This window comes from Giraffa tippelskirchi, chromosome 1, assembly GCF_054371585.1.
Source record: "Giraffa tippelskirchi isolate mGirTip1 chromosome 1, T2T-mGirTip1v1.2.pri, whole genome shotgun sequence".
Taxonomy (NCBI): Eukaryota; Metazoa; Chordata; class Mammalia; order Artiodactyla; family Giraffidae; genus Giraffa; species Giraffa tippelskirchi.
Window position 1 is genome coordinate 195,411,566 of NC_137275.1, and position 27,846 is coordinate 195,439,411.

Consider the following 27,846-nt stretch of genomic DNA (forward strand, 5'->3'; position numbering starts at 1 on the left):
GGAGCAACTTGCTGCTTCTTCCATCCCATCCAAAGCTCATTATTTCCCAAAGAAAAACCTGAATAATTAGAACTGTGAAATGTAAACATTAGCTAGCAAGTACTTCTCTATTTTTATCTCTCAATAGCTTCACATTTAAGTCTTTTTCCTTAAGCAACTGGAAATTAAGTGTGAAACTTGGGGGAAGGGGTTTACATAAGTAAATCCAAGATTATATGATTCAAACCCTTCATTTTATAGTTTAAGATCCTGGGCAGTTTCAGGAACCCACAAGTGAGCAGGAGAGTGAGTGCAAAAAACTAGATCTACTACTTGCCATCAATTCAATCAGCTTTATCATTTAATAGCTGTGCGATCCAGGTTGTATATTATACTGTAGTAAGTAAATGAGGACTTGTTGTTGTTCAGTCACCAAATTGTGTCTGACTCTTTGCGACCCCATAGACTGCAACACACCAGGCTCCCCTGTTCTTCATTATCTCTCCGAGTTCGCTCAAACTCATGTCCATTGAGTTGGTGATGCTATCTAACCATCTCACCCTCTGCAGCCCCCTTCTCCTTTTGCCTTCAATCTTTTCCAGCATCAGGGTCTTTTCCAAAGAGTCGGCTCTTTGCATCAGGTGGCCAAAGTACCGGAGCTTCAGCTTCAGCATCAGCTCTTCCCTATGAATATTCAGGGACGATTTCCTTCAGGATTGACTGGTTTGATCTCCTTGCTATGCAAGGGACTCTCAAGAGTCTTCTCTAGCACCACAGTCCAAAAGCATCAATTCCTTGGTGCTCAGCCTGCTTTATGGTCCAACTCTCTCATCCGTACATGACTACTGGAAAAACCATAGCTTTGACTAGATGGACTTTTGTCAGCAAAGTGATATCTCTGCTTTAACACACTGACTAGGTCTGTCATAGCTTTCCTTTCAAGAAGCAAGCGTCTTTTAATTTGATGGCTGCAGTCACCATCCACAACAATTTTGGAGCTCAAGAAAAAAAAATCTGTCACTGTTTCCACTTTTCCCCCTCCTTGCCATGAAGTGATAGGACCGGATGCCATGATCTTCATTTTTTTGAATATGAGTTTTAAGCCAGCTTTTTCACTCTCATCTTTCACCCTTATCGAGAGGCTCTTTTGTTCCTCTTCACTGTCTGCCATTAGAATGGTATCATCTGCATATCTGAGTTTATTGATATTTCTCCTGGTAATGAAGTCTTTAAGTTGCTTCATAAGGAGAGTGACTTCTTGTCAACATTTCTTAGAAACAACTTCCAGCTGTCCTCTTTCCCTGACATTCCATGATTATATGGTGACTATTACGAAAAACAATTCAACTAGCACAGACTATATTTTTAATTAAGTATTTTCTCTCATCTCCGTTTCAGAAATGCCATTCTAACGATTTTTAAAAGTTAATAAAAACTATGTCAATTATTTTGATTAAAAAAATGATGAAAAAATTTTAAAGCTAGTCCAAAATTTAAATGGTCTACTTCTCTCATTTTACAGATAGCAGTTTCTCATTTTGCAGCTCAGGATGTTGAAATAATTCTCCAAAGTCACTCAGAAAAGCAATGCTACTTTCATCTTTTAGAAATGAAATGCAGAAAGAAAAGAGTGATTATGGGCCTAAGAAAAACAGAACTCTTTCTTAAAATGAGTTAAGATGCTGAATTGTCTATATTTATACCTGAAAATCATCAACAAGCTCAGGGAAAAGGTGTTCATACATTTTAAGTTCTTCTATTTTTCGTCCTGGTTCTTGCTGGGGTTTTAGTTTGTTAATATCCGTTTCAATATCATCATTCTGAAATAATAAAAATGGAATGTCATTAATTAAGAAAAATACATTTCATATTTAAAGTTTCCAAATTATTAATTACATGCACATAGAGAATAATCACTACAGAAAGAAAGGCTGCATTAATTTCACTGTAAAATAAAATTTGCTTATATTTTTTGGTTATTGTATTATTGTTGTCTTGGTTGTTTTGTTTTGTTTTCTTTTAATCATAGATTATTCTAACATAATACAGTATTTGGGCTCCTCAAGATAGAAAAACTAACATCAAGATCAATACTAAACTATGCTCCTTGCCCCCAATCTCACTAACTGCCATCATTTTGCTCAGATTAAAGGGCAGTAAAACTTCAGAAAACTAAACTGAAAAACCTAAGTATATGATGGTGGCGGTGATAATCAAAATAACTTTTATCAAATAATGAAAATAAGTGAGGCAATATGCTAAGGATTTTACCTTATGATCTAATTTAATCTGCATAAGAATACTGTAAAGCAGTATCATCATCTCCATTTAACTAAAGAAGAGACTGAAGTACAGAGAGGTTAAGTGGCTTGCAAACAGGAGCAGAATGTAATATCAATCAGTGATTTCAAAGAATACACTGTTAGCCAACATAATGCACTGCCTCAAGAGAGAGCAATGGTTATCACACAGTCTTATATTCCATGGTCAATAAAGTTCTCTTAGAAAAGATTCAGTATCATCATTCACTCTGCTGTTCAGGGAAAAAAACACTGAGGAGCGAAACAACAGCTGGAAATGATTTCCATGTCTCTTTGGGCAAAAAAAATAGAGGGTAAATGTAAAGAAATATGACCTCATAGGAACAGGATATGAACCTAGGATCAATCTGATCCAGGATCAATCTGATCTGTACCTGTATAAGGAGATAATATACATCATGATGGAAAGATAAATGTCAGTTACCTACTATCCAAGCTAGCTTCTAGGACCCTTAACAACTCTGGCCTAACATAAATACAAATCCATCATTACTAGTGTTGATGATTAAAGAAAGACAGTAAGAGTAAACTATTTATTTTTCAGATTTAAATTCATTCTACTGTCAATCCTTAAAATGCTTTATATACATGTATCTGATTATATTTATATGCTGTCATATTAACAAGTAATTTAAAAAAGAAAAATATACTATGTATTTCCCATATCTCATAATAACGAGTTTAGCTATTACTTCTTTAACCAATAAAATTATTTTTCCCATTGCCATAAATAATAAAGACTAGTTTTATTTAAAGAGCATCATATTAATTACTGTATCATTATACATAAAATATGTAATTTCATATATCCTTAAACTATGCATTGAAGAACCCAAAATATGTAATTTTCTTGATTAGCATCTATTAAAGTAGATAATACTTTCAAAATAATTAAAAAAACTTTAAAGATATTCCTTTCTCTAAACACACTAACAGTCCAATATTCAGTATTATTTTATGATGATATAGCTTTACAAAGTGGCCATTTAAAAAAAATTTTTTTAATTTACCTGTAAAACAGGCATAGTGAGGAAAGAAAACTACTTTCAGAAGTCAACAGCAAAAAAATTTGTGTTTTGGTTTGGGGAAAAACAAAGATAAAGAGCTCCTGACACATTCAGAAAAAATAAACCTCCTACTTTTTAAAGTTCTTCTAAAATTAAGGAGGGAAAAAAAGAATACATTGAAGTTTATAAACTGACGAGTTCTGGCAATCTGAAGACAAATCTTCTAGAACCTCCAAATTTCTATAAATTTTCCAAACTCTGAAAAATCTAGGGCAAAGAGAATGGAATCACTACAGGTTTAACATCTGTGTTCAAGTGTGATTGCAGTCTCTACGACTGATAACCTTTCTGTGTCTTTGGTTTCCAGTTATCAACCCTGTAAAGTGGAGGTAGTAATACCACATACCCTACAGGATTTAATGACTACTATACGCATACCCGGACACAGTTCAGTTCCAGACCACCACAAAAAAACAAATGTCGCAATAAAGCAAGTCTGGTGAATTTTTGGTTTTCCAATACATATAAAAGTTATGTTCACACTATGCTGTGGTCCATTAAGTGTTTGATACATAACGTCTAAAAAAACCAATTAATACCCTATTTAAAAATATTTAATGCTAAATAATTACAATCAAAATCACTGGTCACAGATCGCCATAACAAATATCAATATATTAATAATGAAAAAGTTTGAAACATTGTAAAACTACAAAAAAATGTGACACAGAGACATTAAGTGAGCAAATGCTGCTGGAAAAATGGCACCAATAGACTTGTTCCACATAAGGTTGCCACAAACCTTCTCCAATTTGTTAAGAACACAGTATCTGCAAAGCAAGATAAAGCAAAGTGTAACAAAACAAGGTATGTCTATACATGTAAGGCACATGGACTAGCACAGGACTATGTGTTCAATAAATTCAATCTATTACTTTTTCTTTTTACTATAACTGCTGTGTTAAGGTAAAATGGGGGAAATGTGAGCAATCTCAAATACCCTAGTGAGTAATACTGCCAATAACTCTTTTTTGTAGATGTGAATGCCAAAAGGAAATCTGCGGAAATGTTCTAAATTAAAGGAGACTTAAGAGATAAGATAATTAAATGCAATACCTGATGCTAGGTCCTGTACTGGAGAGGAAAAAAAAATCTTATAAAGGACATTATTAGATCAGCTAACAAAATGGAGTGTGGATGGCAGAAAAGATAAAAATGATATTATCACTTTAAATGTATTAAGCTGGTGACTGTATTGGGTTATATAGGAGAGAACAGCCAGTCCTCCATATCCATATGCTGCCATTCCTCAGATTCAATCAACCATGGACTGAAAATATTAAAAAAACACAATTCCAAAGAGTAAAACATGAATTTGTGGCATGCCAATAACTATATACACAGCATTTACATTTTACTTACAACTATTTACATAGTATTTACATATTATTAGGTATTATAGGTAATCTAAAGATGACAAAGTATATGGGAGTACGAGCATAGGTTACATGCAATTACTTTGTCATTTTATATAAGGAAATTGAGCATCTGTGGATTTTGGTATCCAAGGTGGGTCCAGGGACCAATTCACCCCAGGACACTGAGAGATGACTATATCACTGTCCTTAGGAAATACACACTAATATATTTAAGGATAAACAACCATGATATATAAGGTATGTTACTTACTATCAAATGATTTTTTAAAAATTTTAAAATATATATTTATGCATATACATTGACAATTTCCAAGCAGGAAAATAAGTATCACTGTTATAAATTTCTATTGAGTTCTACTTCTCTACCAATTTCCATTTTCACATCTGTAGATCACAACGTCTGTAGATATTTTTAATAAGGACCCTGAGCCAGAAAAATTAAATTATACTCAGAATACTCTGTTTTTAACAGACATGGAAACATACATAAAAGAAAGGTTTCCAACAAAATACAAAACTTTAAATTATAAACTTAGTATTAATCTACAAAATTTTACCATCTCTAAACACTCATATCCCAAAGAATCCAAACAGTTGATTTTAATATACCTCCTGTTATCTAAGGAACACTTTATATACAGAATGTAAACTCTCCTGACCTGTCCTAACTCAGATTCTACCAGTTCCTTCACTGTATCAAATCCAGAACCACCAACATACAGTTACCCGAGATTTTTCGCCTTGAACATCAGAGCCTGTGGCTTCCCTGGTAGCTCAGATGGTAAAGAGTGCCTGCAGTGCAGGAGAACCAGGTTTGATCCCTGGGTCGCGAAGATTCCCTGGAGAAGGAAATGGCAACCCACTCCAGTATTCTTGCCTGGAAAATCCCACGGATGGAGGAGCCTGGCAGGCTGCAGCCCATGGGGTCACAAAGACTCGGACACGACTAAGCAACTTCACTTTCTTTTCAGAGCCTGCACTGTTTTTCTTCTTTGTAGCTTCTTGACGCCAGGATGCATACCATCATGTTTTCTAAACTGGCTACCTTTACAATTTTGCCAAAGCTTGCCTTGGTTATCACATAAAACTGGTTCTGCATCTGTTGTTAACATAGAAATCTCCTTCCAATATCTTAGACTCTATCTCCGAAGACAGTCAAATACTCGGTGTGAACCAATTTCAATGTAGCATTTCAAGACAAAAAGGCCCAAGGAGACAAGAGTCAAACAAACTCCTTCTGCCCGCAAAAGGTACTAAAAGCTAAACAGCTGAAAAATGAAGGAATTAAACAGATGTTTTTCTACAAACACTAAAATGGCCCCGTCTACCACTTAATAAAGCAAAATAAGTTGTGACTCAAAACACTTTTATTCAAACTTAGATTTCCTTAGACTTTAAAATCTACGTCAGAAAGGTTAGATAAAATCCCTCTGGTCAGAGAGAGCAAAGATATCTTATTTTAAGGCCCTTTTCAGACAATGTATTTAAAGCAACATTATTTTCCTTTCAATAGCTTAGTGTCCACAGTTATTCATGATAAACAAGATGTGGATAAAACAAATTAATCTACTGTTCCCTGATAGCTCAGTTGGGAAAGAATCCACCTGCAATGCAGGAGACCCCAGTTCGATTCCTGAGTCGGGAACATCTGCGGGAGAAGGGATAGGCTACCCACTCCAGTATTCTTGGGCTTTCTTTGTGGCTCAGCTGGTAAAGAATCTGCCTGCAATGCAGGAGACATGGGTTCGATTCCTGGGTTGGGAAATCCCCTGGAGAAGGGAAAGGCTACCCACTCCAGTATTCTGGCCCGGAGAATTCGGGCAGAGTCAGACACGACTGAGCGACTTTCATTTTCAATAGCTATATATATCCACCCAACCTTTTTTCTACAACTGTGTATACATTCATAAAATTGACTGAAAACAGAAATTTATACCAACCTTAAAATTTTGATCTAGGTCATCTTCATTTTCAGTTTCATTTTCGGCTTCTAAATCAATATCATTGTTGTCATCACTTTCATCTACCACGTCATCCACTGTGATACAAAATGTGCTATAAGTAGGTCAGAGGTAAGCATTCTATAACATGCACATCCAAAAGTAGAATGTTATACATATGCAGCACCAGTATCTCAATTACTAAAGGAAAAGTAAATTACATTTTCTTATTAAAAAATGTCTCTAATGTTGTCCCAGGTGTTGAAAAACCTATGAGATGAAGTGAAAATACTTCAAAATTTGGAAAAGTACTCTAAAAATGTATGGGCTTTTTTATTAATGTTGGCAAGTTCTAAAAAATTAATGTCTTATATTGCAACAGCCTGAATGAAACATCTTGTTTCTCATTTATGAAACATTTCAGTAACTACTTTCATTCACTTACAATTCACTTCTCATTTATTTCCCTCAATGACTGCCATGTACCATGCACTGTGTTGTTTGCTGGGAATTTTTTAAAAGATGTGTAAATGCAGTCTCTGCCCTCAGGGAACTTATGAAGTTAAATAGAGAAAGACTAAAAATAATTTTAATATAAAAGATATATGTTAATGAAGGCACATACTTAAAAATGCCATGGGAAAAAAAGGGATGGGAAGTAAATACAAACTGCTTAGGACCAAGATTATTAGTGATCACTTCACAAAACAAGTAGTAAGCAGTATCTTAGAGGAAAATACAGCAGCTTTCTGGGTGAACTTAAGAGTGTGTGAGTGTGGCTTTTAAGAAGAAGAAATGATAACCCGAAAATAAATTTAATGATATCTTTGGAAAATAATAAGTTAATCATGACTTAACTTGTATGCTCGAGAAAGTACTAGGAAAAGCAAAGAAGAATGAGAAAGTGAAGGGTATGAGAGGCCAAGCAGTTTAGATTTTCACCCAATGGAAGACAAGTACCAAGGATTTTTAAGAGGAGAATGGTTCAAGTTAAGACTTTTGAAAAGATCACTCTGACAGGCATGAGAAACAGAACACATATGTTGGAGGGGACCAATGAACAGAGGAAAAGACAATAACTACCTGGACCAATACAGTAGTAATGAGGATGAAGAACAAACATACGTTAGAGAAAGCCCAGGAAATAGAATGCAAAAAGCCCAGGAAATAGAATGCAAAAGCCCAGGAAATAGGATGCAAAAGCCCAGGAAATAGAATGCAAAAATCCATGGGGGCATTGATGCGGGGGGACACAAGGAAAGAAGCTTAGAGGAGAGCTCTGAGAAGACTCCTGTAAGCAAACGAGTGCATTAGGACAAAGTAGAGAATATTTTTAAAGAATATGTTGCCAAACTTGGCTCTTATTTTTTATTCTATTGAGAAATAACTGACAAATATAACTGCATATATTAAAAGTGTAAGATGTGATGATATATGGTAAAATGGTAAATCATGGTAAAATGACTGTTAAGAGGAAGATAATACCTCCATCATTTCACATGGCCAACACTGTTAACACTTTGTGTGTGTGTGCACACGTACATGTGGTGAGAATGCTTAAGATATACTTGCAGAAACTTTCAAATACATAATGCCATATTAACTAGAATGGGAAAGGCTAGCAATCTCTTCAAGAAAATTAGAGATAACAAGGGAACATTTCATGCAAAGATGGGCTCAATAAAGGACAGAAATAGTATGGCCCTAACAGAAGCAGAAGATATTAAGAAGAGGTGGCAAGAATACACAGAAGAACTGTACAAAAAAGATCTTCATGACCCAGATAATCACGATGGTGTCATCACTCACCTAGAGCCAGACATCCTGGAATGTGAAGTCAAGTAGGCCTTAGAAAGCATCACTACAAACAAAGCTAGTGGAGGTGATGGAATTCCAGTGGAGCTATTTCAAATCCTGAAAGATGATGCTGTGAAAGTGCTGCACTCAATATGCCAGCATATCTGGAAAACTCAGCAGTGGCCACAGGACTGGAAAAGGTCAGTTTTCATTCCAATCCCAAAGAAAGGCAATGCCAAAGAATGTTCAAACTACTGCACAATTGCACTCATCTCACACGCTAGTAAAGTAATGCTCAAAATTCTCCAAGCCAGGCTTCAGCAATACGTGAACTGAGAACTTCCAGATGTTCAAGCTGGTTTTAGAAAAGGGAGAGGAACCAGAGATCAAATTGCCAAATCCTATGGATCATCAAGAAAGCAAGAGAGTTCCAGAAAAACATCTATTTCTGCTTTATTGATTATGCCAAAGCCTTTGACTGTGTGGATCACAATAAACTGTGGAAAATTCTGAAAGAGATGGGAATACCAGACCATCTGACCTGTCTCTTAAGAAACCTGTATGCAGGTCAGGAAGCAACAGTTACAACCGGACATGGAACAACAGACTGGTTCCAAATAGTAAAAGGAGTACGTCAAGGCTGTATATTGTCACCTTGCTTATTTAACTTATATGCAGAGTACATCACGAGAAACACTGCGCTGGAGGAAGCACAAGCTGGAATCAAGATTTCCAGGAGAAATATCAATAACCTCAGATATGCAGATGACACCACCTTTATGGCAGAAAGCGAAGAAGAACTAAAGAGCCTCTTGATGAAAATGAAACAGAGTAGAGTGAAAAACTTGGCTTAAAGTTCAACATTCAGAAAACTAAGATCATGGCATCTGGTCCCATCACTTCATGGCAAATAGATGGGGAAACAGTGGAAACAGTGCCAGATTTTATTTTGTGGGGCTCCAAAATCACTGCAGATGGTGATTGTAGGCATGAAATTAAAAGATGCTTACTCTTTGGAAGGAAGGTTATGACCAACCTAGATAGCATATTTAAAAGCAGAGACATTACTTTGCCAACACAGTCAAGGCTATGGTTTTTCCAGTGGTCATGTATCGATGTGAGAGTTGTACAGTGAAGAAAGCTGAGTGCTGAAGAATTGATGCTTTTGAACTGTGGTGTTGGAGAAGACTCTTGAGAGTCCCTTGGATTGCAAGGAGATCCAACCATTCCATCCTAAAGGAGATGAGTCCTGGGTGCTCATTGGAAGGACGGATGTTGAAGCTCAAACTCCAATACTTTGGTCACCTGATGCGAAGAGTTGACTCATTGGAAAAGACCTTAATGCTGGGAAGGATTGGGGGCAGGAGGAGAAGGGGACAACAGAGGATGAGATGACTGGATGGCATCACTGACTCAATGGACATGGGTTTGGGTAAACTCTGGGATTTGGTGATGGACATGGAGGCCTGGCGTGCTGCGATTCATGGGGTCGCAAAGAGTCGGATACGACTGAGCGACTGAATTGAACTGAACTGAAATGATTAACAGCAGTTAGTCCTGGATAAACAAAGGAGGAAATGATATTTGGAAAAAGAATTGTTAGGGAAAAAGAAGGAACTGAATTCAGAAAAGCCTACCGCAAACAAGAAAGACAACTCCTTGGATAGGAAGAAGGGAAAATGCAGCTCAACATCAGAGAGAAAACAGGTTTTTAATTTTTATTCAAACCTGTCAAATATCTTCCTTTCTAGGTATTTTCCTTTGGTTTCATACTCCAGATGTGAAATGCCATATAGCTTAGAGTATCTAAGACCTTCTTTTCTATTCCAATGATCTATTTTTATACTATCAGCACTAAAAATCAATTATTACATTAATAACTTAATCTCACAACTAAAAGCAGGGACTATAAATCATCCTTGTCAATTTTCAAAATGTTCTTGGTTCATTTATAGTAAAGACAAAGTTACAGGGGGAAAAAAACTAAAATGGCTATCAATAGGAAACCAGTTAGATAAATTATACAATATTTGTATGATTTGGAATGTATATTCCAATAGGATTTATTTTGTTGGTCCTATTGCTCTTAAAAATGTGATCTTTCCCTTCGTGTTTTCTAATGGTTATTGTGTGTGTATGTGTATCAAATTCATACACAAATAAACATACACATGCACCTGAAGGAAAGCTAGTGAATTTTATTCACTTATCTTATAAACAGTACTTCACTTATCTTTTATTTGGTCTAAGATACATTTTATAATTGATTTGCTTTGGTTTTCTACATAAACAGCAACAGACACTGTCCTCCACAGACACTGATATAACTTTATCTCACTCTTTTAATGGTTAGTATCTTTCCTTTCCCTGTCTTACTGATCTCACTAGAGCTTTTAAAACAATGTTAACTAATAATGGTTGAGAGAGGCTTCCTCTAACACTTCATAACTATTTGTGATGTTGGTTACTGATCTGAGTTAGATAATACTCAGCCAGCTTGGAAAATAGTCCTTGATTCATTAAGAAATTTAATCTGGAACTAACAATAATTTTTATCAACCCCTTTCATGGCATTTATTAAGATAATCACTGTTTTTCTTCCTTTGACATATTGATAAATTGTCATTAAAGTCTAAATATTACAATAAACTTACTTTCTAAAATGATCCTTATGTTGTCAAAGTGTCTTATACCTGAAAATGCTGCTCAATTCAATTTGCTAATATTTTAGATTTTTATATTTATCTTCATTAGTGACAATGATCTGTAAATTGTTTCCGGTTTTGATTTCAGCATCGTACTAGTTTCTAAACTTCTCTTTGTTTCCTATGCTCTGGAAAATCAAGTATGGGAAAATTTCTTGAAGGTTGAGAGAAATAACCTACTGTTTGATATCTTCACTGAAGACAACTTGATTGCATACTCAGTTGCAGGTTTTCTACTATGTAAGTCAATTTTGAGTGAAAGTCGCTCAGTAGTGTCCAATTCTTTGCAACCCCATGGGACTACACAGTCAATGGAATTCTCCAGGCCAGAATACTGGAGTGGGTAGCCTTTCCCTTCTCCAGGGGATCTTCCCAATCCAGGAATTGAACCCAGGTCTCCCAAATTGCAGGTGGATTCTTTACCAGCTGAGCTACAAGGGAAGCGCAAGAATACTGGAGTGGGTAGCCTATCCCTTCTTCAGAGGATCTTCCCGACTTAGGAATCAAATCGGGGTCTCCTGCATTGCAGGTGGATTCTTTACCAACTGAGCTATCAGGGAAGCCCGAGCCAATTTTAGTTATTTATATTTCCATAAAATATTGTCCATTTCAAATATATTTTCAAATGTATTAACAGGAGGTATCTTTAGCATCCACTTAGATTGACTGGCTCTCCTCTATATAACTTACCAAGAACTTAAGGCATATTAAAATCACTGACTAATGCTGTGTTTCTATCAATTTATCCTTATTATTTAAATAATTATAGCTTTATCTATCTTTGTTTTAGTATTTGGCACACACTATTATCTGCTGCTGTTGCTGCTGCTAAGCATAAAATCGTCTTTGCTATCTTGTTTTAAACATTTTGTTCTGCATGTATATATTGTAGGGTAGTAATGTCTTCCTCACCTGTTTTGAGCTGGAAATAACAGATATACAGTTGCCAATCTGTTTAAGAGTTCAATCTTACTATTTTAAGAGTTTCCAGGATCTATCAGCTACTTAGATTTTGTTTTTAACCCAATCAGAGAGTCTCTTTTTTTTACTGGGAGTATTTTATCCATTTAGATATCTTATTACTGAAACTGATTTGCTTGTTCTTGCTTTGCATTCAGCATTCTCAGGATTTTGTACACCTTTGAAGTTTTCTTGCTTTTCTATAGCAGTGATGGATGGACTGCTTCAAGAATTTTTTTCCAAGAAAAACATGCACATAATTTTATATAGAATTTCAAAGGGTTCTTAATCTCTCAACTGGGAACTTAGTCCGGAACTGGACTTAGTCTAGAGACTAAGAACCATGGATTCCTATGGTTCGGTAGATCCTAGTCTATAGATCTCTCTTCTAGATGTTACTTTTATATTTTAAAACACATATTTGGGCCACTATTTCTATAATTACCATTTTACAAATATAGCAATATTAGAATATTGAGAAATATATGAATATAAATTATAAAAAGACCCAGTTTGTGATAGCCATATATTATCTTTCATCAAAAATTAGTTGATATATTTCAAAATAACAGTAGAACAACTATTTAGTGTTACATAATTTAACAATTTGTAATGTTAAATACAATTACTCTACTACCATGTCTTCTGCACGCCTGATTTCTTAATTCATCACTAGTCTGGCTGGAGTCATATTTCATGTAATTACTTCAGAAAGGAGACCTGGGCAATATGCATCTGTACCCTTGCATACCTAAGAATATGTCACCTTGACATATGAGTGGCAACTAATAAGGGTTCAGAAATCTTGAGTAAGAACTCTTTTCCTTCAAATCTCCATAGAGGCTGCCTCACTATCTTTTGGCATTCAATGTTCAAGAGAATAAGTCTTGTGGCCAGTTCAATTCATTCACTAACAAATGTTAAATGCACATTCATTATGTCTCATGCAATCTAATGGATGGTGAGGATAAAATGAAGGAAAAAAACAACAGTTTTATCTTCATGGAATTTACAGTCTAACTGATGAAGATAAAAAATAATGAAAACTGATAAATGTAATAAAGCCTGATATGTGAGAAAGTGATGAAGAGGAGAAAAATGGTGTTTTCCTTATGTCTATGCAAATGTCATTAGAACCCTTCTCTCACATCTTCTCCCCAAAGGCTTGTTAGTTGATGTAAGTAACCATCTCTAGTTCAGTGATACATCAGTCTGACCCTCAATCCAGAGCCAGAGGTACTGCATTTCATAAGAGGGTGAATTAGAGCTGACATTCTTCTTTAATCTATTCTTTTCTCCACCATGTTTGTTGCATATCTTATGTTTATTCCATGAGAATGTTCCTTTTATCTAGTTTTCAGATTCAGTACAGTTTTTTTTTCCCCTATGTATAAAGTCTATTTAAGTGGAATAAGAATGGAATGGAATTAGATCACTACTTTCACTTAGCTATCTTTAATCAAGTCCCAGACTTAGTCTTGGACTTTTATACCTTTTAAAAGAAGTTTGTAAATAATCCATTTTGATATTCTGTGTAGACTAAACTACTTTAATAACTACTTTAGAAATGAAATCATAAGAATATACCCTGCGATATAGCAACGATAAAAAAACTAATTAAATTTACTTAAAAATTATCTTAAATCACTTACTTCAAAGAATGGCTTTTAATTATAAATAAAAGATCTTTTGGTTTTTTTTAAAAAGTGATCAACTAACGAGGAAATACCTTAGAAATCTTAATAGCCTAGATTACTTTCTCTTTTTAATTTGCTAGCTCTTATCAAAAAAATTCTGCTTTTTTGTCCTCACATTAAGATGTGTAAACTCTTACTTCCTTTGCTATGTACACAGTATTGTACCTAAATGACAAAGATTCAATTTATGATAATTTCGTATTTTCTATCAGGTAAGTAATGGTGCAAGTTTTGTTGAACATAAACTGTAACTTGTTTGGTGATTAGGCATTTTAACTTTTAAAAATGAAGTTCATTAAAAAGCTACAAATGTAAGCTCAAATATAATTATCTAAACATTTATAAGAATGTTTATACATTCTTATAATTTGAAAATTTACATAAGCTATCAAATACTGTTTCTACGTGGTGCGGACAGTTTTTCACAATTCACATTTACACATATGTAGCATATCCCACATTCCTTCCCTTAATCCCTCAACCTTAATTTCTTATATTTGAAGAAATATTTATTAATTAAAAAGTAATCTGAAAGCATATCATGTTCATTAAAGCCTTCCTTTGCTAGGGAGAGGAACCAAACCAAAAACAGATAAAGTCACACAATTCCAGTAACCACCAGAAGCCAGCAAGAAGCATGTGGTCCTACCTTCAGGAGGTAAACTGTAGAGCTGGGCCACAGGTCCAGTCACAGGAATAACAGGTAACTGGAAATGGAAAGAACTTTTAATCGTTGGGAGTGGCAGGCGATTTTTAGGAAAGCATTTCCTCATTATCAGACTGGAGGTGTTGACAAGAGGATCAAGGGTCCTTACTGCCAAACATTCCTGTTTTATAAGAAAAGAAAAAAAAAAAAAGATAATGTGCCTTTAGTGAATAAGTGAAACAATTTTACATTACTTCAGAAAATAATGGGTTAATAATTTTCAAAAGGCAAATATCACAAAACCCAATATTTTTAACATAATTATAAAGTAGCTTTGACTAATCTGAAATATCTCTTTGTAAGAACCTCATATGGCAAATTTGGCAGCAATTTTCCTCACACATCTTAACTTAGCAGAAATCAGTACCATGTTTGGTTCCAGAAGTCACCAAAGCACTAATACCTATGAGTGGCTTAGGGAGCATTTTAGCAAGCCTAGGGCATAAAATAAAAATTTAATGGAAAAAGAAAAAAAGAAGAAAAATTCACAAATTAAGAAAGGTATAAGAAATAAAAAGGAACGTGTATTTAGCTCAGCCTTTCTCAAAATTCTATCAGTTATCATGCATAGCACCTCTAATAAATTAGCTGTTCGACTTAGAAAAGAATAGCCTTAAAATCACAATTTTAAGTTTTAAGAATTTAATTTACTATCCTGGTATCTAATCTTAAGAAGGGCTCTTGAATAGGACATTTGAAACTATTTCATATAACACTGTTATTATTATTGACAATTGACACTTAGATGCCTTTAAATGGCACTTTGATAACCTGTGCAATTTTCAATAGAAATCTTCACATCTGACCTGTCAAAATAGCTGAAAAACTAAGACTCAGAAATGTGAAGTGGCATAAACCATCACCCAATCTCTCCTCATATACTGTCTATTTTAGGAATAGTAAAAATAAGTGCATATGATTGAACTACAATAGAAAAAGCTGAGTTAACATAAAATGTGTATTCACGTATCTTAACTACTCCCACAAAAAGATTAGTTGTCGTGTGTAAGACCAAGAGGGCACAATCAAGATGATTGGCTGGAATTTTCAAGAAGACAGATTTCATTCTAATAACTAAAGTCTTGGAAAAATAAAAGGGTTACTTTGCAACATCCCCACTCCCCATCATCGAGAACCTTCTACAGATGCTAGAATACTGTTGAGAAGGTTTATGCATATGATGGCGGGCAGATTTTGTACCTTCATTATTTAAAAATATTCTCTCCAGAAAAAAGACACAGAGAACACTCACAAATAACATACCTCCCTTATCAGTCATAAAGGATTCATGAATATTTATGAAAGGAACATACAAAACTGAGTATAGATAACAGCACACCTTAGAAAACGTGGCTATATGGAATCCATTCCTGTCCATGGAAGAGATTTATACATCTTCCTTCTACCTACGGGGGAAAAAAATCTCATCTTGCAGAGATACACACTAAGTACTTTCTCGAACTTAGTCTAAGGTCACATGTGAGAAATGATTGTGCCTTTTGGTTTTCAAATTTTTTAAATATATTTATCATACTATGTATTTTTAGAAATACTAAGTTTTCTTAAGAACCAAATCCTATCATTAATAGATAATCATAATAACAGGAAGAAAATTAAAAACTTACTTGTGAAGTGTTATAAAGAATTTTCATCCCATTGGCATCAATAAATGCTTTTCTTCCCAACTTGATGTTCGTAACACTTTTTAAACTCTGTAAAATTCCTTTTCGAATGAGCATGTTTCTATGCCGATTATCATGGCGGTGCCAATCTACATAAATTGTTAAAAGGACTTGGACATATCCTCTGTCTACAGCTCTCCTGGCATTAGTTTCTTTAACAAAAGAAAATTGAAAAAGAATATTTTTAAAATAATAAGAGACACTGGTAAATCAAATTGAAAACATAACCATAATATTGTAATGAATTCTTATAATTCCTTTTTTCCAAGAAAAAATATGGCAACCACATATTTCAGTATTTTTTAGGTAACAAAATAAATATGACAAGTTCCAGATAGCAAAGTATAATTGTCCATAAATCTGCCTATCTATTGTTTTGAGGTAAATAAATATCAAAATATCTTTAATACAATTAAGGTTGTATCTTTCCAAATGTTAATACTAATGAAACTTTCATATATTTTAAAACCTATTAATATACTAACTTTGATTACACCAAAAGGAATATATAAGCCTTTAACTTACTAGTTGTGACTATGATTTTCTTAAAAGCCACTATCATTATTGCAACTCCCATTACAATCTTTGTGTGAGATTACCTTTGTATGTAAGCACACTCTATTTTGTGTCTAGAAGAGCTAGTTTGCTAAGGTGTGGTTATCAGGCAAAGCAAACTAGCTCTTCCAAACACACGATAGAGGTATTAAAGACCTTTCACATAAGAAAGCATCCTTCCTACCCCCGTGAGCTCCTCCCAGCTCTCTAATATCAGAACTATATAATGTCTAAGAGGGCATTAAGAAGTTTGTTGATCTCAGTGTCTTTACCTATGTTTTAGGTGTGTATTAGCACATTTAAAACTAGTATTGCAGGCAACTAAAAGCAGCACAGCCTTACTGCTGCATTATCTTAATGTTCATGCCATGAGCCTGGCATTTTATAGGTAAACACAGATGAGGAAGAGACTGGTATTTCTAACTAAACAACCTCAGGTGAGTTGGTATCACATTCTCTTGCACTCTTATCATTGGCACACCCATGTGGTGCTGGGTGGCGATCTATAAAAAGTTCAAATAGATCTAACTAACAATACTTTCATGTATTTTAAACATATATATATATGTATATACATAAATATATTTTGTTTACACCAGTTGGAATATATTTCTTTAGCTTACTAGCTTTTTAATATCACCAACAATACTTAAAAGATATTACTATTGTCATGTCTTAAAAGAATGATTCTCTTAAAAGACATTACAATCACTGAAACTCCTATCACAAACTGTGTTTCCAGTGGAATTTCCAAAAGCCTAAATGGTATTTATGAGAAATATTTAAATTCTTCATTGAAGATCAAATAAGAAACCTGCCCATGACACAAACACAGTGAGTGACCCTTAAGAGAAGTACAAAGCTATCTGCAATCCAGAGTCATTCTACTTGTCAGTTACTTTTTTACCAGATATGTTTGCCTACCATCCTCCTCTGAAGGAGAAGAAGAGAGGGAGTAAAAGAAAGATTATATTTAAAACTGAAGATATCAGCATTTCAGTCATTTTAGGTTACTGATTTCTAGAAACCCTTGAAACTTATGTTTTAGTTTTTCCTGACTTAGAATTAGTGACTTTGCCATCAGTGATTCTGCAAATTAGTAAGCTTTAACAAAAATTTAGTTTAATGGCTATTTTAATCTACTCTAAATCAAAAATATATGCCTATATTAATTTAAAAGTTAATGTTTAAATGCCTTGAGCAACAAAGGCAGGGTGGACACATCAAAGCAAGGCTACAGATATCTCTGAAATTAATCCAAGTATTCTAATCTTGGTCTACAGTTTATCACATCATATATGAAAACAAAGCTATACAGCTAATCTAATTGAATACTACACATTCAAAGGACAAAACTGTCAACTGAATATAGCAGCTATAATACTAATACCTAAGGTTATTTTTAATTTAATAAATCTTATCAAATATCAGATTTTCAATCAATTAATCATTTGTTACTATTCTTCTCATAATTCAAACTTAAGGGCAAGTTGGTCTCACCCTTGATAGACAGTTTTGGAGTAAAATAATATCAAAAGCCATCAACATAGATCTTTAGGATTGAATGTCATCCTAGTTAAATACAATGTTAATTTAATCAACCAGTGAGAATAGGAGTGCTAACAAAATTAATATTTAAAATATATTTTAAAAATTAAAATATAGATACTGAGTATCATGGAGAGACAGAACCACATAATGTAGATGGTTACTCTCCAGAAGCAACGTATGATACATTTCCTCCAACATTTCAATTTCAAAGATTAAAAAAACAATGCTTTAGTTTCTAAATGCATTCAATAAACTCTAAATTTACATTAAGTCATTTTTAATGTTATAAATCTGAATTTATGGTGAAATAAAATTTCTAATAAGGAAGTTCTAATTGAAAATCATACATTATATAGAGATAGTAGTTGTCAAAGATACTTTTCATGGTAAATGTTCTCAAGGCCATGTTAGGGTCACTTTTTCAAAATGATACTATATTGTATTTACACGTTACTTTTCCCTACTAACAAGGCTTTATGTTTATATAAGTAACTTAGAGAAAGGAAGTCAATATACTTGAAGAAATTATATAAATATACTGATAAACAAGTTAGAGCTCAATAAACATAAATAACATTAGTTATACATCAATCAACTGCACTAAAAGATAAAATCAACTTTGACATTAAATTATTATGAACAAGCTTTATAACCGTAAACTAAATCTACATTTCCAGTTTCTTTAAAATAGCAGTTAGAGTACTCAGAAAAACAGTATCTAGTATTTCTAGTATTTAAAAACTTACTTGATTTTAGCAATGCAGCAAGAGTGTCTAAAGCAACCCTGTCAACATGAGAAAACACAAACAACAACAAAACTAGTAAAATTAATCTACAATAGAAAAGTCATACAATCTTTTCAGATAAGTAATCAGTATCTACTCCAAATGTCATTCCTGGGATACTCAATTACATATGGTGCCTTTTTGTACGCCTCACTTCTTTCAGGTTAAAATTGGTTATGAGGAAATATCAACAAAGAAGCACCAGAAAATGTTTCACCAGAAAATGCTTAAAAAAAGAAAAAGAAGAAAATTAACAATCTTTAAGTCTTCATATCAGAGGTTAGATGAATGGAATCATTGTACCTGTATCTGACTGGGCCAGAGTTCACAAAGGAATACTATTCTGACTGGGCCAGAGTTCACAATGGAATACTATTAACAATCAGACTCGGAGTCACAAAAAAATTAAAAACAAAAACAAGTTTTAACACAGAGTTTGTAACTACAAAATTCTATAGGTATTCATAGCTATCTGATTTCAAAGTATGTTAGTTCTATCAAGCAATAATCCTAACATTTAATGTGGTAACAAATGTAAAATATTTTGGAACAAGGAGATTAGGGACAGGATGTATGAACCCTTAACATTTTTCAGCCACATAGCACCAAAGAGAACAATGACTTAATTCATATCTCAAAAATTCTTACTGCCTATTAGAGCACTTAGACTTTCTTTGAACATAAATATGCAGTTACACACAGTGAAATCAATGCCATTTAGCACCTTTAAAAACACATATAATATCACTGTGGAAAACCTGTAATTCAAATACTTTTTTAGAAATGAGTTACTGAAGAAATGGTACTTACTTTCAGGAATTTTAAAAATATAAGACTACATACTACAGTACCTCTTAGTAAGATTTCAATAAGGATAATTAATTTGCATATAAATATGTATACGGTCAAATTTAAGCATTTCACTCATCATTAAGGATTTGTTGAATGCCTACTAGATACCCACAGTAGCAGGTTCTTCATGATTATAAAATTAGAAAATAAAATTAACTCTTACATAGATTTTTTTCCAATCTCAATAATGTAATAAAATGCACACATCTATGGAAAAACAAGAAATTAAAACCAAAAATATCTACTCAAGAAAACAAAACTGAAAATAAGGGAATAAAATTAATAAAGCTGCACACCCATTAGTGGTACACATAGCATGATAAGATGATAACTTTTAAAATGACTTAGAAGATTTAGAATGGACACTGGTTCACAGTAAAACCTGAAACAACAATCTAGGACTAGGCACAAAAGTGCTCATTTATGATAAATGCTCATTATTGTTACCCTCTAGAGCAAGCTGTTAACAATACACTTTGGTTTACTGACACAAGTAAAGCAACCATATAAAACTTTATTTATGATAACATTTGGAAAATAAAAGCAAAAGTATATGCCCTAAAAAATATAAATTCATGCGAATAAATTTCTCCAAACAATGTGCAGTTTTGGTAATGGCATGTTAAAAGTAAATGAAAAGTATAAAATTAAACCAATTCTCAGAGCACTGATTCATCAGTAAGAAATTTCGTATAACCTTGTGATTAATTACATAGTAATATGCATTTAAGACTGTAAACTTCAGGATAAGGATGACTTTTAAATTGGTCAAAATTAAATATAGAACTAAATGGGTCTTCTAAGTAAAATGGCAGTTTAGGGAAAAAAATGGAAAAGACGACTTCATTCAGCAAGACCTGACAAATGCCAAAAATTTTTCTACATACCTTGTACGTGTTTTTTAGTTGTATGTGCTTTTCAGTTGAACTTTTTTTTTTTAATCCTAGTCTCTAGAATTTGCACATTTTATGAATAAAGATACTAAAGATTTCAGAATATAATATGCCTAGGGTCGCATAAAAACTAAGTGAGATGAAAAATGACTAAAATGGTTGCTGAGAAAGAAAATTATGAAATCAGAACTGTCAGTCTCCTCCACAAAGATATGTTGAAGTCCTAACCCCTAGCACCTCAGAATGTGGCCTCATCTGGAAACAAGATCTTTGCAGATATAATTAAGATGAAGTCATGCTGGAATAGACTGCTCTTAATCCATCAAGGCTGATGCTGTAGTAAAAAGAGGGAAGACTATTCGAAGACAGACACACAAGGACAGACCACCATATGAAGACAGAGTCGGAGACTGAAATGTTGCAGTTACAAGCCAAGGAAACACTAAAGACTGCCAGCAGACCATCGAAAGCTAGGGACAAAGAGGGGTTCTCCCCTATAGGCAACAAAGGGAACACCAGCCCTGTTGACAACTTGATTCTGAACTTCAGCCTCCAGAGACAATAAATTTCTAATATTAGAAAAAACACTAAAGAAAAATTTCATAATATTTGGGTAGGATAGATTTTCCTAAACAAGACAAAATCCAGAAGCCAACACTCTTCCTCTAGAGCCACCCTCTCCTCCCCACATCCCACCCTCTAGGTCATCACAGAGCATCAGGCTGGGCTCTTGCATTATACAATAACTTCCAACTTGCTATCTATTTTACACATAATGGTGTATATATGTCAGTGCAATGCTGCTTGCTCAATTCATCCCACCCTCTCCTTCCCCTGCTGTGTCCACAAGTTCTCCACATCTCTGTCTCCATTCCTTCCCAACTAATATGTCCATCAGTACCATTTTTCTAGATTCCATATACATGAATTAATATACAATATTCATTTTTCTCTGACTTACTTCACTTTTTACTTAACAGGCTCTAGGTTCATCCAGCTCACTACCACAGACTCAAATTTGTTCCTTTTTATGGCTGAGTAATATTTGCACTGTATGTATGTACTACATCTTCTTTATGCATTCATCTCTTAATGTATATCTAGGTTGCTTCCATGTCCTGGCTACTGTAAATAGTGCTGCAATGAATATTGGGGTACATGTGTCTCTTAGAATCTGGTTTTCTCAGGGTATATGCCCAGTAGTAGGGTTTCTGGGTCATATGGTATTAACAGATTTATTCCTAGTTTTTGAAATAATCTCCATACTGTTCTCCATTATGGCTATTATCAGTTTACATTCCCACCAACAGTGCAGGAGCATTCCCTTTTCCCCACACCCCCTCCAGCAATTACTATTTGTAGATTCTTTGATGATGGTCATTCTGACTGGTGTGAGGTGATACTTCATTATAGTTTTGATTTGCATTTCTCTAATTTAAAATTTTAAAAATCTTAAGAGCACTTTCAGAAACATCTTTCTCCCTACTAGCATGTATTTACAACACGTGTGAACCAAACAAAAGTGCTCTGACATGTTCTAAGCCTTACACTGCATGTTTTTTTTTCTTGATGCTCATTCTTCACACTGGCAAAACTGGGATGTGCACCCAATTCCTTCTTCCCATTATGCCTGTTCCATAGCTCCACTAGATTAAAAGAAATTATGAAGTTTGGTATAAAGTCATCTTGATAGTCTCACCAAGAGGTTATTTTAAAGATATTTTTAAAAACTTCAGCACAAAGGAATTTCTGAAATCCTATATCACTTATAAGTAAAGTCGCTCAGTCGTGCCCGACTCTTTGTGACCCCATGGACTGTACCCCACCAGGTTCCTCCATCCATGGGATTTTCCAGGCAAGAATACTGGAGTGGGTTGCCATTGCCTTCTCCAGGAGATCTTCCCGACCCAGGGATTGAACCCAGGTCTCCCACATTGTAGGCAGACGCTTAACCGTCTGAGCCACCAGGGAAGTCATATCACTTATAAGTCTGTATGAATTTATAATATAGTCACCAAAGAGTTACAGAAAAATATTTATTGAAATGCACATTTTATTATGTTAGTTAGAATTTCTCGGCACCAATATTTTATACTTCCTCATATATTTTTCCAGTCTTCATAAGTCCTACACAGAATAACACAGCTAACAATGGCTTTAAAAGCAATCTATGGCTTATTCATTTAAGAGCAGTGAAGGAGGAAAAGCTTAAGCCCCAGGCACTCATAAAGTTATTTAAGTTGGGAGGTCAATCCTTGCAATAACCTCCAAACCTATGTGTGCTAAGCTGCTCAGTCATGTGTGACATTTTGCGACCCTATGGACTGTAGCCTGACAGGCTCCTCTGTCCATGGGGATTCTCCAGGCAAGAATACTGGAGTGCGTTGCCATGCCCTTTTCCAGGGGATCTTCCCAACCCAGAGATCCAACCTGTGTCTCTTACGTCTCCTGCACTGGCAGGCGGGCTCTTTACCACTAGCACTATCTGGGAGGCCCCTCCAAACCTGTAGGGAAACGTGAAATGACAGAGTTACAATAAATTCAGAGTTGCTTCCTTGTAGATTAACAATGTTTAAATCCAAAATCTAAAACTGGAAAGGAAAGGAAATCTAAAAGGGAAGCATCACTCTTCAAACATAAATAATAATCCTCAATCTTCTTCAATTAAATGCAGGGTACTATTTAAGGATAGGAAGAACTGTGACCCAAATGCTCCAGATGTTGACATGATTTAATTATGGGGGGAGACCCTATGATTATTCAAAATAATAAAGGAACCTTGATACAGATGTCTGGTCAATGAATGCTTTATCCTTTTTAAAGTAAAGTTAAATAAAGGTGTTCTTTTTAAAACACAGAGAAAAGAATGAAGGGATAATTTAGATAATGACATTCCTTTCTCAGAAGTTTAGACCCACTGATTTCTACATGGTTTTAGAAATATATCATGTTGTATATTATAAAGATACTTGTAAACTGTGCTTAGCTCAGAAGTTTAGACCCACTGATTTCTACATGGTTTTAGAAATATATCACGTTGTATATTATAAAGATACTTGTAAACTGTGCTTATCTCCTAGGAACATTTTATATTAGATTTGGTAATGGGTTATAATAGATGTAATTTAGATCTTAAGTAGGAGATCATAGTCATTAGATAAAAATTAATTATGAAGTACTTTAAACATCAAAAAGAGGAAAGCCATAAAAATTTTAAAGATAAAGAATATATTTTTAATATTAACTAGGATTCATTCATCCACATTACTACACTGCTTACCTAAACTAATTACACTGCATTAATATAGGTACTGTGCTAATTACAGGAATTATCTAAACCCTCAAAACAATCTTATGATATAGGCACAAATACTACTATTTTACAAATAGAAAACTGGGACATAAAAAGTTAGGTAACTGGGGCTTCCCTGGTGGCTCAGTGGTGAAGAATCTGCCTGCCACTGCAGGAGACATGGGTTCGATCCCTGGTCTGGGAAGATCTCACTTGATGCAGAACTAACCCCATGTGCCACAACAATTAAACCTGTGCTCTAGAGCCCTGGAGCTGCAACTACTGGGCCCACATGTCACTACTACTGAAACCCATGTGCACCAGAGCCCATGTTCTGCAAGAGGAGAAGCCACCTCAATGAGAAGCCCACACACCACAACTAGAGTAGTTTGTGCAGTAATGAAGATACAGCACAGCTATAAATAAATACTTTTTTTTAAAGTTAGGTAACTTTACATCATGAAGCCAGTGAGTGACAGAGCTAACATGTAAATCCAGTTTCTGCCTGCTTCCAGAGTCCATTCACTGCACCTATTCTGGAAGTTGGTCTTACTAATTATGATACAATCATTTTCTTTTATCTTGTCACATTTCATAAGATGCTCTAAGACTGTATAATCTTTATATAAGTGAATATGTTGTCATCCCACCACTTAATAAATAATTATATGTGCAAGTAAGCTCCCATTTTCAAGAAGGGAACAAGTTAAATATCTGACCTTTATTAAGAAAGGGTGAAAAGACTGGGTATACTCTGAACCTGATTCATTTGCAAAATTTAGCCTATGAATAGTTGATGTGGACAAGTTTTTCCTTATAAAAGATTCACAACCAATAGAAGTAAAAAAAATGAGAAAATTAGAAAAGTCATTATTTCCCACATTTTTAAGAAATAACAGATCTAAGCAATATCATGAAATATTGCTAAGTGATTAGGTGAAAAGAGATGGACCACTTCAACTTAACAATTTTAAGTAATGCAAAACAGAGACCCAGCACCACCTATGAAATATTCTGATAATTCAAAAAAATCTAATCAAGCCTCAAGCTCCATCAGTCTACAAAAAATTTGAAGAGTATACCTACAAGTTAAAAGACCCCAGGATATAGTCATCTTAATCTATGTTGCAACATTCTATAAGATGGCACCCAGGTCCTTCACCAAATAAATCAGAAACAAAAAACAGAGGGACAGGGGATAGTTACTGACTGCAAAAGATTACAAGACTTATCAATCAAACAGAATGTAGAGCCCTTATTTAGATCCTGATTTGAGCAAGACAACTGTAAAAACGAAAAAGAAAAAAAGACATTTCTTAGACATTCAGAAGATATTGAAAGTGAAAGTGAAGTCGTCCAGTCGTGTCTGACTCTTTGCAACCCCATGGAGAGTGCAGCCTACCAGACTCCTCCATCCATGGGATTTTCCAGGCAAGAATACTGGAGTGGGTTGCCATTTCCTTCTCTAGATCTTCCCAACCCAGGGATCAAACCAGGGTCTCCCGCATTATAAGCAGACAACTACCATGGCTACACTCCACCAGGTCACAGAGTCGAACATGACTGAGCGACTTCACTTTCACTATCAAAAGATATTAGATGATCTTAAAGAATTATTAATATTGTTGAACAAAGAAATGATACTTTGGTAACACTAAAAGAAAAAACTGTCTGATAGTGATAATACTAAAGAATTAACAGAATAAATGTCATGGCTGATATTTGCTTTAAAATACTGGTAGGAGGGAGACAAAGAAGGGAAAGATGAAATTTAAATTGCAGAATGTTGACAATTGTTGAAATTGACTGCTGGGTATATCAGGGTTCATTATTCTATTTGTATGTAGATTTGGAAATTTCCTAAATATAATGAGGAATAACATGTGTACTTTGTTTTAAACAAACCAATTGTAAAAGGGCATTTTGAGATAACTAGAGAAAAGTAGGCACACAGAATTTTAGATTGTGTTAAGCAATCAATAAATTTGTTGAGTATGATTATAGTATCATGGTTATTTTTAGGTCCCTATTTAGCAGAGTTACACAATGAAGCATTTAGGGGAGAAATGAGAAAATACCTGGTACTTGCTTACAGAAATTCATATATATGCAAATAACATATGGGATTTGCTTAAAAATACTTTAGGAAACATAAGTAAAAGTGTGGAAGGGGAACAAATGAAACAAAAATGGCAGAATGTTAATAATTGTGGAATATAATAAGTAATTAATATAAATAATTCAAGATAATTAGTTTAATATAATGTAAATGCTATATTTGTTTGAAAATTCCAAAATAATTTTTTTAAAAGAATGACCATTAAGATGGCTTAAGAAGCACTAAATATAATCAAATAACTGGAAAATGCTTTCAAGTTTTGAGGTTGAAAGAAACACAAATGAATGTATCTAACTATATATATATTTGTGGGTTTGTGTTCAGTTCAGTTCAGTCACTCAGTTGTGTCCAACTCTTTGCGATCCCATAAACCGCAGCACACCAGGCCTCCCTGTCCATCACCAACTCCTGGAGTCCACCCAAACCCATGTGCATTGAGTCGGTGATGCCATCCAACCATCTCATCCTCTGTCGTCCCCTTCTCCTCCTGCCCGCAATCTTTCCCAGCATCAGGGTTTTTTCAAATAAGTCAGCTCTTCGCATCAGGTGGCCAAATTACTGGAGTTTCAGCTTCAACATCAGCCCAATGAACACCCAGGGATGATCTCCTTTAGGATGGACTGGTTAGATCTCCTTGTAGTCCAAGGGACTCTCAAGAGTCTTCTCCAACACCACAGTTCAAAAGCATCAATTCTTCCATGCTCAGCTTTTTATAGTCCAACTCTCACATCCAACATGACCACTGGAAAAACCATAGCCTTGAATAGACAGACCTTGGTTGACAAAGTAATGTCTTGGCTTTTTAATATGCTGTCTAAGTTGGTCATAACTTTCCTTCCAAGGAGTAAGCGTCTTTTCATTTCATGGCTGCAATCACCATCTGCAGTGATTTTGGAGCCCCAAAAAATAAAGTCAGCCACTGTTTCCCCATCTATTTCCCATGAAGTGATGGGACCAGATGCCATGATCTTAGTTTTCTGAATGTTGAGCTTTAAGCCAACTTTTTCACTCTCCTCTTTCACTTTCATCAAGAGGCTCTTTAGTTCTTCTTCGCTTTCTGCCATAAGGGTGGTGTCATCCGCATATCTGAGGTTATTGATATTTCTCCTGGCAATCTTGATTCCAGCTTGTGCTTCTTCCAGCCCAGCGTTTCTCATGATGTACTCTGCATATAATTAAATAAGCAGGGTGACAATGTACAGCTTTGACGTACTCCTTTTCCTGTTTGGAACCAGTCTGTTGTTCCATGTCCAGTTCTAACTGCTGCTGCACGACCTGCATACATGTTTCTCAAGAGGCAAGTCAAGTGGTCTGGTATTCCCATCTCTTTCACAATTTTCGATACTTTATTGTGATCCACACAGTCAAAGGCTTTGGCATGTATATATATATATACACAAACATAAATATACATATATGTAATATATATTTTGAGACATACATACATATATACATATCTCAAATAAGAAAAAGAATGAAATTATTTGACAAAAAACAAATATATAAATTTAAAATATATCCAGATAATTGTGAGAATGAAGGAAACAGTCATTAAAAGATTATAAA

At 34.6% G+C, this 27,846-nt stretch overlaps 1 protein-coding gene across 8 annotated transcripts in view; it reads right to left on the reverse strand.

Moving 5' to 3' along the window:
- Positions 1-27,846, reverse strand: part of AGTPBP1 (ATP/GTP binding carboxypeptidase 1) — a 173,085-nt gene that overhangs the window by 79,855 nt on the left and 65,384 nt on the right. For all 8 annotated transcript variants that reach the window (XM_081521807.1, XM_081521836.1, XM_081521764.1 and 5 more), the window contains 5 exons: positions 19,086-19,123; positions 16,177-16,385; positions 14,495-14,672; positions 6,687-6,784; positions 1,683-1,799 (listed from right to left, as the gene is read on the reverse strand). In XM_081521807.1, coding sequence (XP_081377933.1) covers positions 1,683-1,799; positions 6,687-6,784; positions 14,495-14,672; positions 16,177-16,385; positions 19,086-19,123 — 640 coding nt within the window. The remainder of the gene's footprint in view (positions 1-1,682; positions 1,800-6,686; positions 6,785-14,494; positions 14,673-16,176; positions 16,386-19,085; positions 19,124-27,846) is intronic.